This window comes from Gasterosteus aculeatus, chromosome 13, assembly GCF_964276395.1.
Source record: "Gasterosteus aculeatus chromosome 13, fGasAcu3.hap1.1, whole genome shotgun sequence".
NCBI lineage: Eukaryota > Metazoa > Chordata > Actinopteri > Perciformes > Gasterosteidae > Gasterosteus > Gasterosteus aculeatus.
The window spans coordinates 22,054,853-22,068,290 of record NC_135701.1 but is presented as its reverse complement, the minus strand read 5'-3'; the positions used below and the strand labels follow the sequence as shown (position 1 = coordinate 22,068,290).

Genomic DNA, 13,438 nt, shown 5'->3' with positions numbered 1-13,438 from the left:
ATTTATATATTTCCTTAATAGAATAAATCTTGAGTTACCATATTATTTGTAAATACACACGATCTTTATGTTTACTGTCTATATTATTACAGGTATTTTACCTATATGGTATACATGTCGTGACATACAGGTAAAATAATCTGAAGCAATTTATTATATGTCTAGTAAAGAAACATAATTGATCAGTAATATCTCCAACTGTGGTCCCTTCTTGCTTTACTCGTATGTATTTATTTGTAATCCATCGGATTTAGGGATTAATAAAGTTTTGAGCTCTTATTGTGAAAAGGGACCGCCGGATGTTAGGCGATGCGCCGGTCTCGGCCGGCTTGACTGTCCTTCGCGCAAAAGTTCCTCTTCCCGGTACCGAAGGGAAAACGGAGGACGCCACGTCTGGTTCCTCCGTCCCCGCGTTGGAAGCGGCGCCCCGTGGACCCGACATGCCTCCCGGTGAGTCCGCCCGGCGGGGGGTCCCCCCGAGGCCCCCCCGCGGGGGACGCGCACGTCCTCCGCCCGCGTCCCGACGTCAACACGGTGACTTCTTCCCCTTCTTCCCCCAGGTTTCTGGTCCGGACAGCGAGGAGAAGAACGGTAGTCCGCGGTGACGTCACGCCCAGCTTTAGCGGTGACGTCACGCCCGGCCCCAGCCGCCCGGCGCGGCCCGCAGCGATGGCGTTCTTTGCCAAGAAGAAGAAGTTCAAGTTCCAGACGCAGCTGACGCTGGAGGAGCTCAGCGCGGTTCCGTTCGTCAACGGGGTTCTGTTCTGCAAGATCCGCCTGCTGGACGGAGACTTCGTGGCGACTTCTTCCAGGTAAACAAAACAAACAAACAAACAAACAAACAACAACAAGAAGCGTCGTTTCATTCACTCACTAGACGTCATAATGCGACTTTAATGTCGTTTAAAGTTGATTTATTTCTCTCTGAGTCGCTTTAATCTGACTAAAACTTGTTTTTACCCCAAATATGTTGATTTCACAGTGTTCGATGATCGAATACAAACGTTGTCTGTTGTTTAAACATCACTTCATTTCTGCAAAAACTATATAAGTAGTATTTTTAAGTGTGTAAATAATTCTTAAAGTGCATTTATGTCGCAATGTAGTGGATTTAATGACATTTAATTGGCCTATAATGAGTTTTCTTCTAATTTCCTCAATGGTTTGTGAACTGCTTGGTTCTGCCTGTTATTTTCCACTGAGTTTTCATGTGGGACTAAATGCATCTCTTTGTTGTTTTCACCCCCAAACTTCACTTTGTTTATGCAAAACCTATTGAAGTGCTTTTTATTTGCAGTTGATTCGGAGGAGGATCCATTCAGTGATTCTGGTGTTTTTAGCCTGTTTGTTTTATTTTCCGTTCAGTGTCATAAAAAACTCAAATCGTTGCATCTTACATGAAATCCGTCGTTGGGATCAAAGTCTCTCAGCTTTACGTTCCTGCGGCTGCTGGACTGAACCCTGCAGTCCCGGTTAAACACCGGGTGTTTCCATGTTCAGGGGCCCGGCCGACTAAACATTTAAAAAAAAAACCTCACTGCTGCTGGCGCCGGTTTTCTCTTCGAAATCTCCTTTTAATTTGGTGCTTTTTCATCTCTGGATTCACGTCACAAAACTCCAGATTGACCCCACCGGACTTTGATAAAATCAGCCTCAGATTATTGAGCCTTAAAAGCCTCTTCAGATGTCTTCTTTTCACACACTGCTCTGAAGATAAAGACGGGACACGGTGACCGCCTGGAGGCGCTTTGACCTTTCGTCGCCTCGCTGTGACTCCATTTCCAGATGTTGCAGAGGTTTTAGGTACGAGTAGAAAGGGGAGCTTCTCTCGGCTGCTGGTTCCATGACAGGCTGCGGCGTTTGAAGGGCCTGTACGTCACGTACACGCGTGTGCAAACCTTTCAATGTGGTTTAAACTCTGGTTGTTTACACAGAGGCGGTTTCTCTTTCTCGCTCAGAGGGACATTCTAGAGGCTTCAATCAAAGTGGCCTCCGTTGAGCTGACGCTTTCTCTCGCCAACGAGGACGCCGTCCTCTTCGTTTGTGCTCCACCGCCCCGCCGTCCCGTAGTCGCGTGCGTCTTGTCTGTGCGTGTTTGTGTGTCTTGAAAGGGGGAACGTGAACACGCGGCGACCGTCTCGGCTTTCTAGTCAGCAGACGTTCCTTTCAAAGAGCAGATAGTGAGTTCTCTTCTCTGTTTGAGGAGCACTCGTTCGGCTCGGCAGCTGCACGTTGTTTTCTTCTCATTGTTTCACTCTTAAAACGGAGGACAAACGCTCGTCCGCACGATGCTCCTCAACAGCAACCGTTTTATATATATATAAATAAATATATTTATTTATTATTTATATATATATTTATATATTATATATTTTTATATATACAAATAAATATATTTATTTATTTATTATTTATATATATATATTTATATATTTATATATATATAGATATAAAAATAAATATATTTATTTATTATTTATATATATATATATATATATATATATATATATATAATTTATAATTATATATATTATACAATTAGTTTATAGATCCTGTAGAAACCACCACTACATTTGAGTAAATATTTAGCCACTAAATCAGGTAGTTTACAGGATATTGAAGATAAAGTTTTAATTAATTAAGACTCGTTTCTTGTATAGAAGCGATAAAGTCGATCCGGATGGGCGCGTTGCCACAGCTATCGGCCTTGGGCTCGGTTTGACGTATGCACGTTGCCATGGCGATGTTCACCCTTCACATCAGAGCTGATAGCACGACTCCGTCCCGTGGAATCTTCCTCCTCCTCATGTTGCGCTGGACAAAAACAATCCCCAAGAAATGTCCCAAGAATGTTCAACAGAAACACGGCGTCACATCACCGTTGTTTCTGCTCATGAACTCGTTTTTATTGATTGAGCTGAAACTCTGAGTAAGTAACTCGCCAACAGCCCCCGTCCTCAGACGTCCCAGGCCCCCCCCGCTGAGGTCACGCTCCTCTCCGGAGGTTATATAAGCCCCTCCCCCCCCCCTCCTCTAACTCCCCCGTTATCGCGTCGCTGACTGAACACAAGACGCTCTCAGAGGACGAGGCGACGGCGCGGGGAGGCTCCCACCACGTTATGTCACAGGTCCGACAGGCCCGGCCTTTGTGCCGGGGGGGGGCGGCCTTGTTGTAGGTCGGGAACATTGGAGGGAGGGGGGGGGGCAAAGGCGGTCTCACCCAGCGGATCCAGTCCCCGTTGGCTCTGGAACACTTGCTGGGAATCGGGCCGGCGCGTCGCGTTCTTGTTTGGCCCGGGTCGCTTGACCCCCACTTTGCCCCGGCTGTTGCCGTGACCACGGCTGTGTGACTGCTGACCGCCTGGTAGCGCCTGTCCTCGGCGGGTGAACGGTGACTTGTAGGGTGAGAGCGTTCTGAGGGGCTGGAGGACGGAAAGAGAAACGCGAGTAAAGTCCATTCAGCATTTAACATTCCTGCCATGTGAAAAAGTCCAGTTTGAGTGAAGCGACCTGATTTATTGTTGAATTACAACATAACATCTTACATTTACAGACCCACTTCAATTAAAACCCCTCTGTTCCCCCGATGGTTCCAGTTACGTTCTAGAGGTTTTTTCCACCCTCATAACAAGCGAAATACAGTTTAAAAAAACTCTTTGGCATCTAAAGGAACAAACTGCCGACGGATTAATACTGATGATGTCATTCTTTATAACTCATAACTGGGGGGGTGAAGTTCATCAAAGAGGAGCCAAAGGAAACAAGTGATTGACACAAATTAAAGCTGAATTCATTTCTGGTTTTAATGTGTATATATATATATATATATATATATATATATATAGTCTGCACACATATAGGACTGATGAGCTGTCGCCCATCTGCGTAAACTGTTAGTGAATACATCATTAAACCAATCATTGATGCAGCTGTAGCAAACATCTGGAATCACTAAATCTGGGCTCCGTTCCGACCTGCAGAAACGAGTTCAGCTTCCATCAGCTGTCTCTCTTCTTGTTTTAATGTACTGAGTTTTACTGTAATTAATTAACCTCCTTTAAACTGGTCGACGATCGATTTAGAGGAGCAGATTTCTCAGGACCGTCTCCGGGGGACAAGATAGGACACGGGTCGGGAGGTCGAGGGACATGTTAAACCCAGGGGACAAAACGAGGACTTTAGAGGACCAACGTTGGCCCTTGAGCACTCCATCAGTCACCTTTAAGTCTCTCACATGACTCCTGATATTTATTCCACTGCTTCTAATGCGGAAAATTTGTGTGCGGAAAGTTTCCATGGAAACAAAAAACAGAACAGCTGTTGACAAAGTAGTTCCTGGAACAAACATCCGTAATTCAACAACAAATGAAGGAACTCTGAGTTCTTTAAAGTGAATCATTTAAACGTATCTGCATAATAACAGAATATAAATCTGGTTCCTCAGACGTCGGGATCGACCTTTAAATTCTCTGTAAAATCGGATCAACTCGTCGTTACTCGTCGTTATCCAATCAGAAGGTTTGAAGTTGATCAGTGAATCACTGCACCCTTCCACCGAAAAGGAGAGCGACAGTCGCTTTATTCACCTGGAGAGGACGGGAGACACCGGAGGACAGGAAGGAAGGAGCTAGTGAGGAGAGGAAGGAAGGACTTAGTGAGGAGAGCAGCTTCTCCACAGCTGCTTCCTGTTTTCCTCTCGCTTTCCAGCCGTTGGCGTTTTGCTGGGATGTGTGTGTGTGTGTGTGTGTGTGTGTGTGTGTGTTCCTCTGGTATCTGGTCAGGTGATCAAAATGTCTCTCGTCCTTTTGAGGGGAATTCCTGTAAAATGAAGTGAGACCTGCTTAGTTTCACGTACCTTCTGCCATTAATCAGCAGAGCGGCGTGTTGCCATGGCAGCAGCGCAGTGGGAGGCGCATGTTTGTTCTGCTTTAACTTCAACCCTTTTCTAATGAACTGGCCCCCAGGGAGACGCAATGGAAAACGCTCCCAGGTTGGAACTATTCCACTAACCCCCCCCCCCCTCCCTCCCGCCCCCCGCGTCACCTTCCCTCTGCAGGAGCCGCCTGCTCGTGGGCGCCGTTTGTGTTTGTGGCCCCCAGGAGCCGCGCTGCCAGGACGGGAGATAAGGGTCCCGTGGCGCTGCGCTGCGTAGCTGACACGTTGAGTCATCACATGCTGGGGGTCCCGTGTGGGGGGGGGGCTCCTATCAGGGCTGACTGGTGACTTTGAGTGTTAAAATCACTGTAGTTTGTTGTAACGCAGACGTTTTCCTTTTGTGCAGAAGAAACAGAGTTGTGTTTTAATAACTTTTAATAACTTTTTCCACATTTCTGATTCGTTATTTAGTTTTTAGGAGAACAAAACAAATCTGATTTCAGATCCTGTAACTGGTTAATCAAACTGGTTTGATTAAACCGTTAATCCTTGTTGTCCTTTTAAATATAATAAACTTGTCTAAGAAGTCCAACTGAGATCAGTAATATGTTTAACAGTAACAATTTAACGACACAAATGTATTTGTTAAAAGAACGAATCTAACAATGTAGTTGTTGATCGTGTAGGAATTTAGGGCGGGGCTTACTGTGACAGACAGGTCTCCAATAGACTTTAAAGCAGGGGAAGCTTTAGGGCGGGGCTACACGCTGATTGACAGGTCTCCAGCCGTCTCTACGTCCTCCTCAGTACAAACGAGGTCACTTGTGGCGCGAGGGACAAAAAGGTTGCAGGTGAAGTTAAGAACAAACGTCGGAGGGGCTCGTGAAGGAGACAGCGCCTCCTCGTCCTCCCCGTCCTCCCCGTCCTCCCCGTCCTCCCCGTCCTCCTGGCTGCTGGCAGGGCGCCGCTGGGCTTTGAGGAGTGTGAGGTTTCCATGGCGGCTGAACAAAGCCATCTGGACTGAGGAATGCGGTCTGGAAACGCTCGCCGTGACACACTGGAGGACCAATGGCGTCCTGATAAGAGCAGAGACGGCGCTTCGGCCCTCCTGAGAACCTCACTGGTTTCCGTGGATACGCTCAGGAGGGAGAATCCTCCCATTACAAACACGTTTTTTATCCACACACACCAGTGGATGTCAAAGGAGGACCAGACCTTTTTATTCCATGTTGTTTGGGCGGATTGTTTTAGGAGACATCGCCGTTTATTGTAAAGAAACCAGAGTTACTTTTACATTCACTTCAGGATATATCTCCTCCCTCACAAAACGTCACATGGATCACATGACGCGCGGGGAGCGAAAGTGTGAAAGCAACATTTAGTCCAGAAATATCAAAATGATAGTGGAAGTAAATGTTTTTATCCTGGTTCAACCATTTAAAGCAACTAATAAATTAGTAAATTTACTATTTATTTTCTCAATAATTCTCATTGCTTTCCATTTCATATTATAATACTAAATAAGACTAAATAAGTCCCTTTGGGCCCTGTGTGTGTGTGTGTGTGTGTGTGTGTGTGCACGGTAGTTGTGTAAGTAACAACAAATACTTGTTGTTTTCCTCTCAGGGATCAATAAACGTCTCTTTTTAATAGAAAAGAATCCTAAAAACACGTAAACCTCCCAGAATCAACAAGGCCTCCTACCAGAAATCACTCCTGTTATTGTATTTCTTCCATTAATCAAACATTCTTTGAGTCAAATCTGAGAGCGTAGAAGAAAAGAAGTGAGATTTGATTCTTTATGCATTTTAATCGCTGGTTCAGTTAAAACCAAAGAGCAAAAACAAACAATCTCTCTGTTAATCCACTGATTGATTAATTTGGCCGATGCTTCCATCTAGTTGCCAAACATTATAAATATGAATACATGAGCAGAGAACCTCCCACCGCGGTGGTGTGTTCAGCAGATGCAGACGCTCCTTCTCGGCGCGTGACCCCAGTGGCGTCGCCATAGAACCCCGAAGCGTTTCGGCTCCAGAGACGTGAGACGCACAACTAGAAAGTCTGTTCAGAATGAACAAACCCCCCCGCTGTCCACGGCCGAGACACGTGACTTACAAGCGCTGCTCCTCTGTGTCCCTCTGCAGACACGAGGTCCACGAGAACTGTGTTCGCTGGAGGAAGAGGTTCTCGTTTGTGTCCAAAATGAGCGCCAACCCCCACACGGGGGTCCTGGACCCGTCGGTCTGCAGGGTGTCCGTCAGGAAGGTACGAGTCCCGGGGGCCGACGTCACACAGCTAATTGTTTTTATCATCAGTCTTATACGTTGTTTGTGAGCAGTGAGCCACGGGGTTTAAGTCCAGAGGAGACCTCACAGAAAGGCCCTCAGGGAGGAACCTCTCTGGGATACCAAGTAGGATCAGATGCATCGCCGTGGGCTCATCGCTTGTCTTCCTGTCCCCCCCCCCTCCCCCCCCTCCCCTCCCGAACCCTGCAGGAACTCAAAGGAGGAAAAGCGTACTCGAAGGTAAGCGCCTGCGTCGTCTAAACATTCCTCACAGCACTCTGGCGAGGCGGCAGAGGCCGATGAACCACGAGAAAAGCAGAGGAAGAGGCTGGGAAACGTCCCGGAGACGCGTCCCGCTCACGAGGCCCCGCAAGGCTCCTGAGGGCCGATGAGTCACGCAGGAACCCGCTAAATAAAGAGCACGCTTCCCTCCTCAGGAGACGGCTTCCTTTTTTAAACGCGGGTAAAAAGGAAGCGGCAGGATGCGGAACACGGAAACCTTTAATCGTGGACTGGTTTAAAATAACACGGCGGCACGAAGCCGTGAGCTTTGTTTTCGGGGGAAAAGAAGTCGACTCCTGGAATCCTGAATGGAGGTTAAACTATGAGACTTTATTTCTGGTTCTCTAGAATGATCCAAATCACACTTTGAGATCAAATAATAAAAACGGGAGCTTTGCTCCTGAAAGCCGGTTGGAGGAGGCTGACCTTTGACCTCTAAAGTCTCACTAACATCTCAGATTTTTAATGAGTGACTTTGGTTAAAGTGCTTCTTACTACAATTACAGTTGACCTCCATGTGATTGGTGTTGGATACGAGCTGCTCCGCATAATTAACTCGCATTAAATTAACAGGAGGTTTTATGTCAGTGTTTTCAAAGCACGTCTGGAATTTCATTTACGGCATTTAATCAGTCGTAATCAGCTCTTGACTAAATCTTTAACTAACTCCTCTTCCTCCTCCTCCTCTTCCTCGCCCTCAGCTGGGCTTCACAGACCTCAACATGGCGGAGTTCGCCGGCTCCGGCTCCACGGTGCGCTGCTGTCTGCTGGAGGGATACGACACCAAGAACACGCGGCAGGACAACTCCATCCTGAAGGTGAGCACGCGCGTCCTCAGGCGCCTCCAGGCGAGGACGCCATCGCTGACCAGCTGATCAATGAATGTGTTGTAACGCAGTTTCAATCTATTCTGATCAATTTCGTTTTCATTTCATATCCTGTAATGAAACATTAAGGTTTCAGGCGCAGTTAAGAAGAAAGTCAATATTAAAATAATAACTAATTCTAGTAAAATAAAACACAGAATTCTGAAATCTACATGTTTATTTTAAGTATATTTTGATGCAGATAGTTTTGTAGTAATATATTGAATGCTTCCACTATCAGTATTATGACGACTATTGTACGCAATGTAGTTAGTGTTGTAATTATTCTGATCTTTTAAATACTTTGGATGCTCAACCTGACAACAGTGTGAAAAGTGTGTGTTAAATGTCTTTTTTTTTTAAACAGGTGACCATCGGGATGACCCTGCTGTCCGGAGATCCCTGTTTTAAAACGTAAGGTTTTATTTCTTTTAATTTTGAAGATTTCTCTTCATGTCACGTGAATTCTGAATGAATAAATTAAGTGACGTTACAAAAAATGAAGAAGGAAGAATTCTAAACACTGAAATGAAATAAAAAAAAGCTAAAGAGTAAACAAAAAACAAAACAATAAATAAAATACAATAAAATAAAATTTAAATAAATAAAATACAATAAAATAAAATTTAAATAAATAAAATAAAATTTAAATAAATAAAATACAATAAAATAAAATAAAATTTAAAGAAAATAAAATGCGGGGCAGCACGGTGGTGTGGTGGTCAGCACTGTCGCCCCACTCTATCGCCTGGAGTTGACTGGGATTGACTCCAGCTCCCTGCGACCCTGTGAGCAGGATAAGCAGTTTGCAGATGGAAAAAAAATAAATGATAGATGTCTGTTTAAAATAAATTCAATTACATTAATTAAAATAACAAATACCAATAAATATCTTTCTCAGTTCATCTGTAAAATCAGGATTGATTAATGAGGTTTTCTTCCGTTTCGTAAAACAAACAACAAAAAAGGATTTTACTACTTGTTATATATATATATATAATTCTTATATTATTATTATTATTAATGTTTGTTTGTTTGTTTGTTTGTATCTCTTAAAGGTTTCAAAGCTAAAGACACTTCGTTGTTAGTGGTGGGTAAAGTCCTGCTCGTACTTTAATGTGGTCCAGACTCAGCGGCTGTTTGTCTTCTTCCTCCTTCAGGCCTCAGAGCACCGCCAAGTGCATCTCCATCCCGGGACGAGAGCACACGCTGCAGCTGGACTGCAAGGGGGAGGGAACGGCCCAGCCCGGGCCGGCGGGCGGGGTTTCTCTGGGCCGAGCCTCCAAGCCACGCCCCTCCATCGTCGGCTCAGGTGTGGAACCAGTAGGACGCCATGAGGACCACCAGAGCAGGGGCCTCGCCACAGAAAGAATTTTTTTTTTTTTAGAGTTTATTTGGATTATATGTACACATCATTATTTCCCTCCTATAACATACAGTTCTTCTGTTACTCTTTGACTGTGCTGTTAAATCTTGTTGCCTTTGTCTTCTTTTTCCTCTTAGTCCCTTAATAGTTGTCGATCTATTTCTATACATTCTCATTCCGTTGGTTCTGATCTCCTGCAGGGTGAGTAAAGTTGTCTCTTCTCGGCCTTCAGGTCTCCTCGAGGAGTCCCAGTCGAGCCCGCTCGGCGCTGCAGAACTCTTCCAGTCGGGCCACTCTCGCACCTCCAGCTACGCCAGCCAGCACAGCAGGATCTCAGGTACCAGAAGCCCCCCCAAGTTTGATGTGAGGGTGCAGGTGAAGCAGCACACTGGTGACCCCCCCCCCCCTCCACTCTACCTGCCCCCCCCCTGCAGGCTACAGCACCGAGCACTCCTGCTCCTCCAGCCTGTCGGACCTCACGCATCGCAGGAACGCCTCCACGGGGAGCAGCGCCTCGGGGGGGTTGTGTTTCGCTTCCGACCCGACCGGAGACGGCGAGAAGGACGCCGGACGTCCCGAGAGACCCCCGAGACCCCCGAGACCTGTGCTGCCCTCCAACAGGCCCCCCAGGTGCAGACGCCGGTCCTCTGGTCCTTGGATCGCCGTGGCCGCGGTCCAGTTCTAAAGCTGCTCTTCTTCTTCTTCTTCTCGTCAGGAGGAAGCAGGACTCGGTGGAGAGTCACCCCTCCTGGGTGAACGACACCCGCATGGACGCCGACGACATCGTGGAGAAGATCGTCCAGAGCCAGAACTTTGCAGACATCAACAACACTGAAGGTTTGACAGTCGCTGATTCTTCTTCTTGTGTTGAGGGGCTCCTCGGGTGTTGCACACAAATGTAAAATAGTGTAGCATAAACATGGAGATCACAAAACGTTTAACATAAAATGTTTAACGTAAAATCTAGATTTAGTTTCCAGAGAGTTTCCCTCAACACATTATTATCCAAACGGGGGGGGGATCCTGTTGTTAGAATTACAGAAATACCAAAATTGCATTTCTATAAAAGAAGCTGCTATTCCTTAAAAGTCCACTGGGGGGCGCCATCTGTGAGAGTGCATGAGACCAGGAGGACCCGGTCGTTCATGGCCGTAATTATTATTATTCGGGAGGGAGGGGGGAGGGAGATCGCTATGACTTAGAGTGAAAAGTGATAAAAAGTGTGTGGACCCGACGTGGGACCTTTTGGACCACAGCGTTACTCCAGGCACCAGCGCCCGCTTGAAGACGACTCCATTACCCACAAACCCTCCTGTCCACCTCCCCCCCTGCTTCCACCGGACATTTTACGGGCATGATGATGTGTTTAGCTGACGAACTCTTCAGTGTTTTCTCTCCTTTCATCGTCCTCTCGTCTGGTGTCTCTTTGTTTCCAGACAGCAACCTGCGACTGTTTGTCAGCCGGGACGGAACCACGGCGCTCAGCGGCATTCGGCTCGGCAACCGGTGAGGACAGCCGGGGGTCTCCTGTCTCCCTGTCTCTCTCCTTCCCGTCCCTCTCCATCCCTCCTGTCTCCCCCCTTCCGTCTCTGTCCCTCCCTCCTGTCTCCATCCCTCCTGTCTCCCTCCCTCCTGTCTCCCTCCATCCCTCCAGTCTCTCTCCATCCCTCCTGTCTCCCGCCTTCCGTCTCTGTCCCTCTGTCTTCCTCCATCCCTCCCGTCTCTCTCCCTCCCTCCTGTCTCCCTCCTTCCTGTCTCCCTCCATCCCTCCTGTCTCCCGCCTTCCGTCTCTGTCCCTCTGTCTCCCTCCATCCCTCCTGTCTCCCTCCATCCCTCCTGTCTCCCTCCCTCCCTCCTGTCTCTCTCCTTCCCTCCCGTCTCTCTCTCTCCCTCCCTCCTGTCTCTCTCTCTCCCCTCTCTCCCTCCCTGCCTCATTCCGTCTCCCTCTAGTAAAATGCAAAATTAGGATTTTATTGCCACTGCTTTACTTTGAACACATTAGTTTTTATTGTACAAGAGACTAACTAGTTTATAGCTGTTTATAGATATTTAAAGTATGTTGTTGTCAGATAAAGGAAACTGTAAATAATAATGAACTTTTAGTTTACATCACTTTTATTACAAAGTGCTTCACAAGGAGAAAACAGCTGCAATAAAACACTAATGAAGAAGGATGAAAGCATTAAAGTCCCGGAGATGATCTCTGACTGATGTCCTCCGGGTCCTCGCAGGGTCTCCGCGGGCGGCTACGAGCCCGTCGTCATCGAGATCCACTGACCCGCCGGTCGGAGAGTCGCCTTTCGCCTCGATGCCGGTTCCTCTCGGAGCCTCCGCCGGTCGGAGGCCGTGAGGGGAGGAGCCTCGGCCGGTCGGAGGCCGTGAGGGGAGGAGCCTCGGCTGGTCGGAGGCCGTGAGGGGAGGAGCCTCGGCCGGTCTGCAGCGACACTCTGGCGCCGCCTCGATTTGTGTCTTTACACATTTATGCTCGACGTGTTGAAGGGCTCCTTTGTGTGTTTGTCTGAGCTTCTTCTCCACAGTTTCCCTTCAGATGAATGAAGATGGATGTCATGTGATTGGGCCACAACCACTGCTGAACTTCCTCATTGATTTCATCTAAAATTGGTTTGAGACTCTAAAAGGTCTCAGAGATCTTTGTACTGACTATGGAGAAGAACCTCACACAACCACAATACAATCCTCTTATCTACATTCTGTCCTCCACTGACAGAGTCCATGAAGGAACAATGACTTGTTTTATACGTTTAGTGGAATAAGCTCAGTCTGAGGGAAAATGTTCTAAACTTCTAGCTACTTTTATTGGGTTTCTTTCAACTTGTGCACTGAAAGTCTACCATCACGTGTGATGTTTTCATCTTTATTCCAGCAGGCAAGTTAGACAGAACCTGGTAAAAAACGACTTCCGGTCCGACATCCAAATACTGACTGTGATCTAAAAGCAGTGGAACCACTTTGTGCCTGTGAAGTTTCTCCTGAATGATCCTGAGAGCGCAGAGTGCTTCTGAGGGAAACCAAAGAGGCAAAAAACTGTTTGGAACTCAACTGTAGGCGACCAGCTGGCTGGTTGAGGCCTTTTTTTTTCTTTTGCTAAATTTTAGAAGCAATTCTTTTTTAGACTTTGACCTTTTGATCGGAGTCTTAAAATCGTATTTTTCTCTTTGTAAAACACTTGTTTCACTTATAGTCTGAGTCTGAGATCAATGCTCCTTTTTCAGTGCAGGTCACAGACGTGTGGAATGTGTTTACATGACACGGACGCTTCACGAGGATTCTCCTCCTCAGGTTAAATCTGTTTGTTCAACAATCAGTTGGATTGTTTCATCGTTTAGAATACGACAGAAAATGGTGAGAAACAGTTTTCCTGGATGTGATCTTCAGTTCACCGTCATAAATAGAAGCAGCAATTTCCCCTCATGCACAATAAATAAATCATCGGTAAACTTATTTGTGTGTTATTTCTCCAGCTTGTCGTCTCACGTCTTCTTGAATCCAGCTCGTTCGTATACAAGTCGAATCACTCGTCTTCACAGTACTCTTTGTGTGTTTTGCAGCTGTATGTTTATTAATCACACGGATGAAGCACTAACCTCGTGGTCTGGATTTGGGTTTACAGCCTTCGGGATTCACTTAAAGCATTTATTTATATACATTCTGTGTGCAGGTTGATCATAAGCTACGCACACAACTCGCCTCCCACAGCTTCTCCTTTTCCTTTAGTAGCTCTAACAAAGTGATGTATCGTA

General features: G+C 46.5%; 1 protein-coding gene across 1 annotated transcript; it reads left to right on the top strand.

The window, feature by feature from the left end:
• Positions 1–276: 276 nt before the first annotated feature.
• eeig1a (estrogen-induced osteoclastogenesis regulator 1a) lies at positions 277–13,139 on the top strand. The gene is made up of 12 exons (XM_078086342.1): positions 277–450; positions 561–812; positions 7,023–7,143; positions 7,374–7,403; positions 8,147–8,263; positions 8,679–8,725; positions 9,472–9,623; positions 9,910–10,014; positions 10,112–10,307; positions 10,393–10,514; positions 11,114–11,183; positions 11,909–13,139. The coding sequence occupies exons 2-12, from the start codon at positions 670–672 to the stop codon at positions 11,952–11,954; spliced, it is 1,149 nt and encodes a 382-aa protein (XP_077942468.1). The 5' UTR covers positions 277–450; positions 561–669; the 3' UTR covers positions 11,955–13,139.
• The last annotated feature ends 299 nt before the right edge of the window (positions 13,140–13,438 follow it).

What these genes read in the sequence shown, in the direction of transcription:
- eeig1a (XM_078086342.1), top strand. Translation starts at nt 670, where the DNA reads ATGGCGTTCTTTGCCAAGAAGAAGAAGTTCAAGTTCCAGACGCAGCTG. An exon ending in GCAGGGTGTCCGTCAGGAAG is followed by an intron (nt 7,144 to 7,373) that starts GTACGAGTCCCG and finishes CGAACCCTGCAG; the next exon opens with GAACTCAAAGGAGGAAAAGC. An exon ending in GGAGATCCCTGTTTTAAAAC is followed by an intron (nt 8,726 to 9,471) that starts GTAAGGTTTTAT and finishes TTCCTCCTTCAG; the next exon opens with GCCTCAGAGCACCGCCAAGT.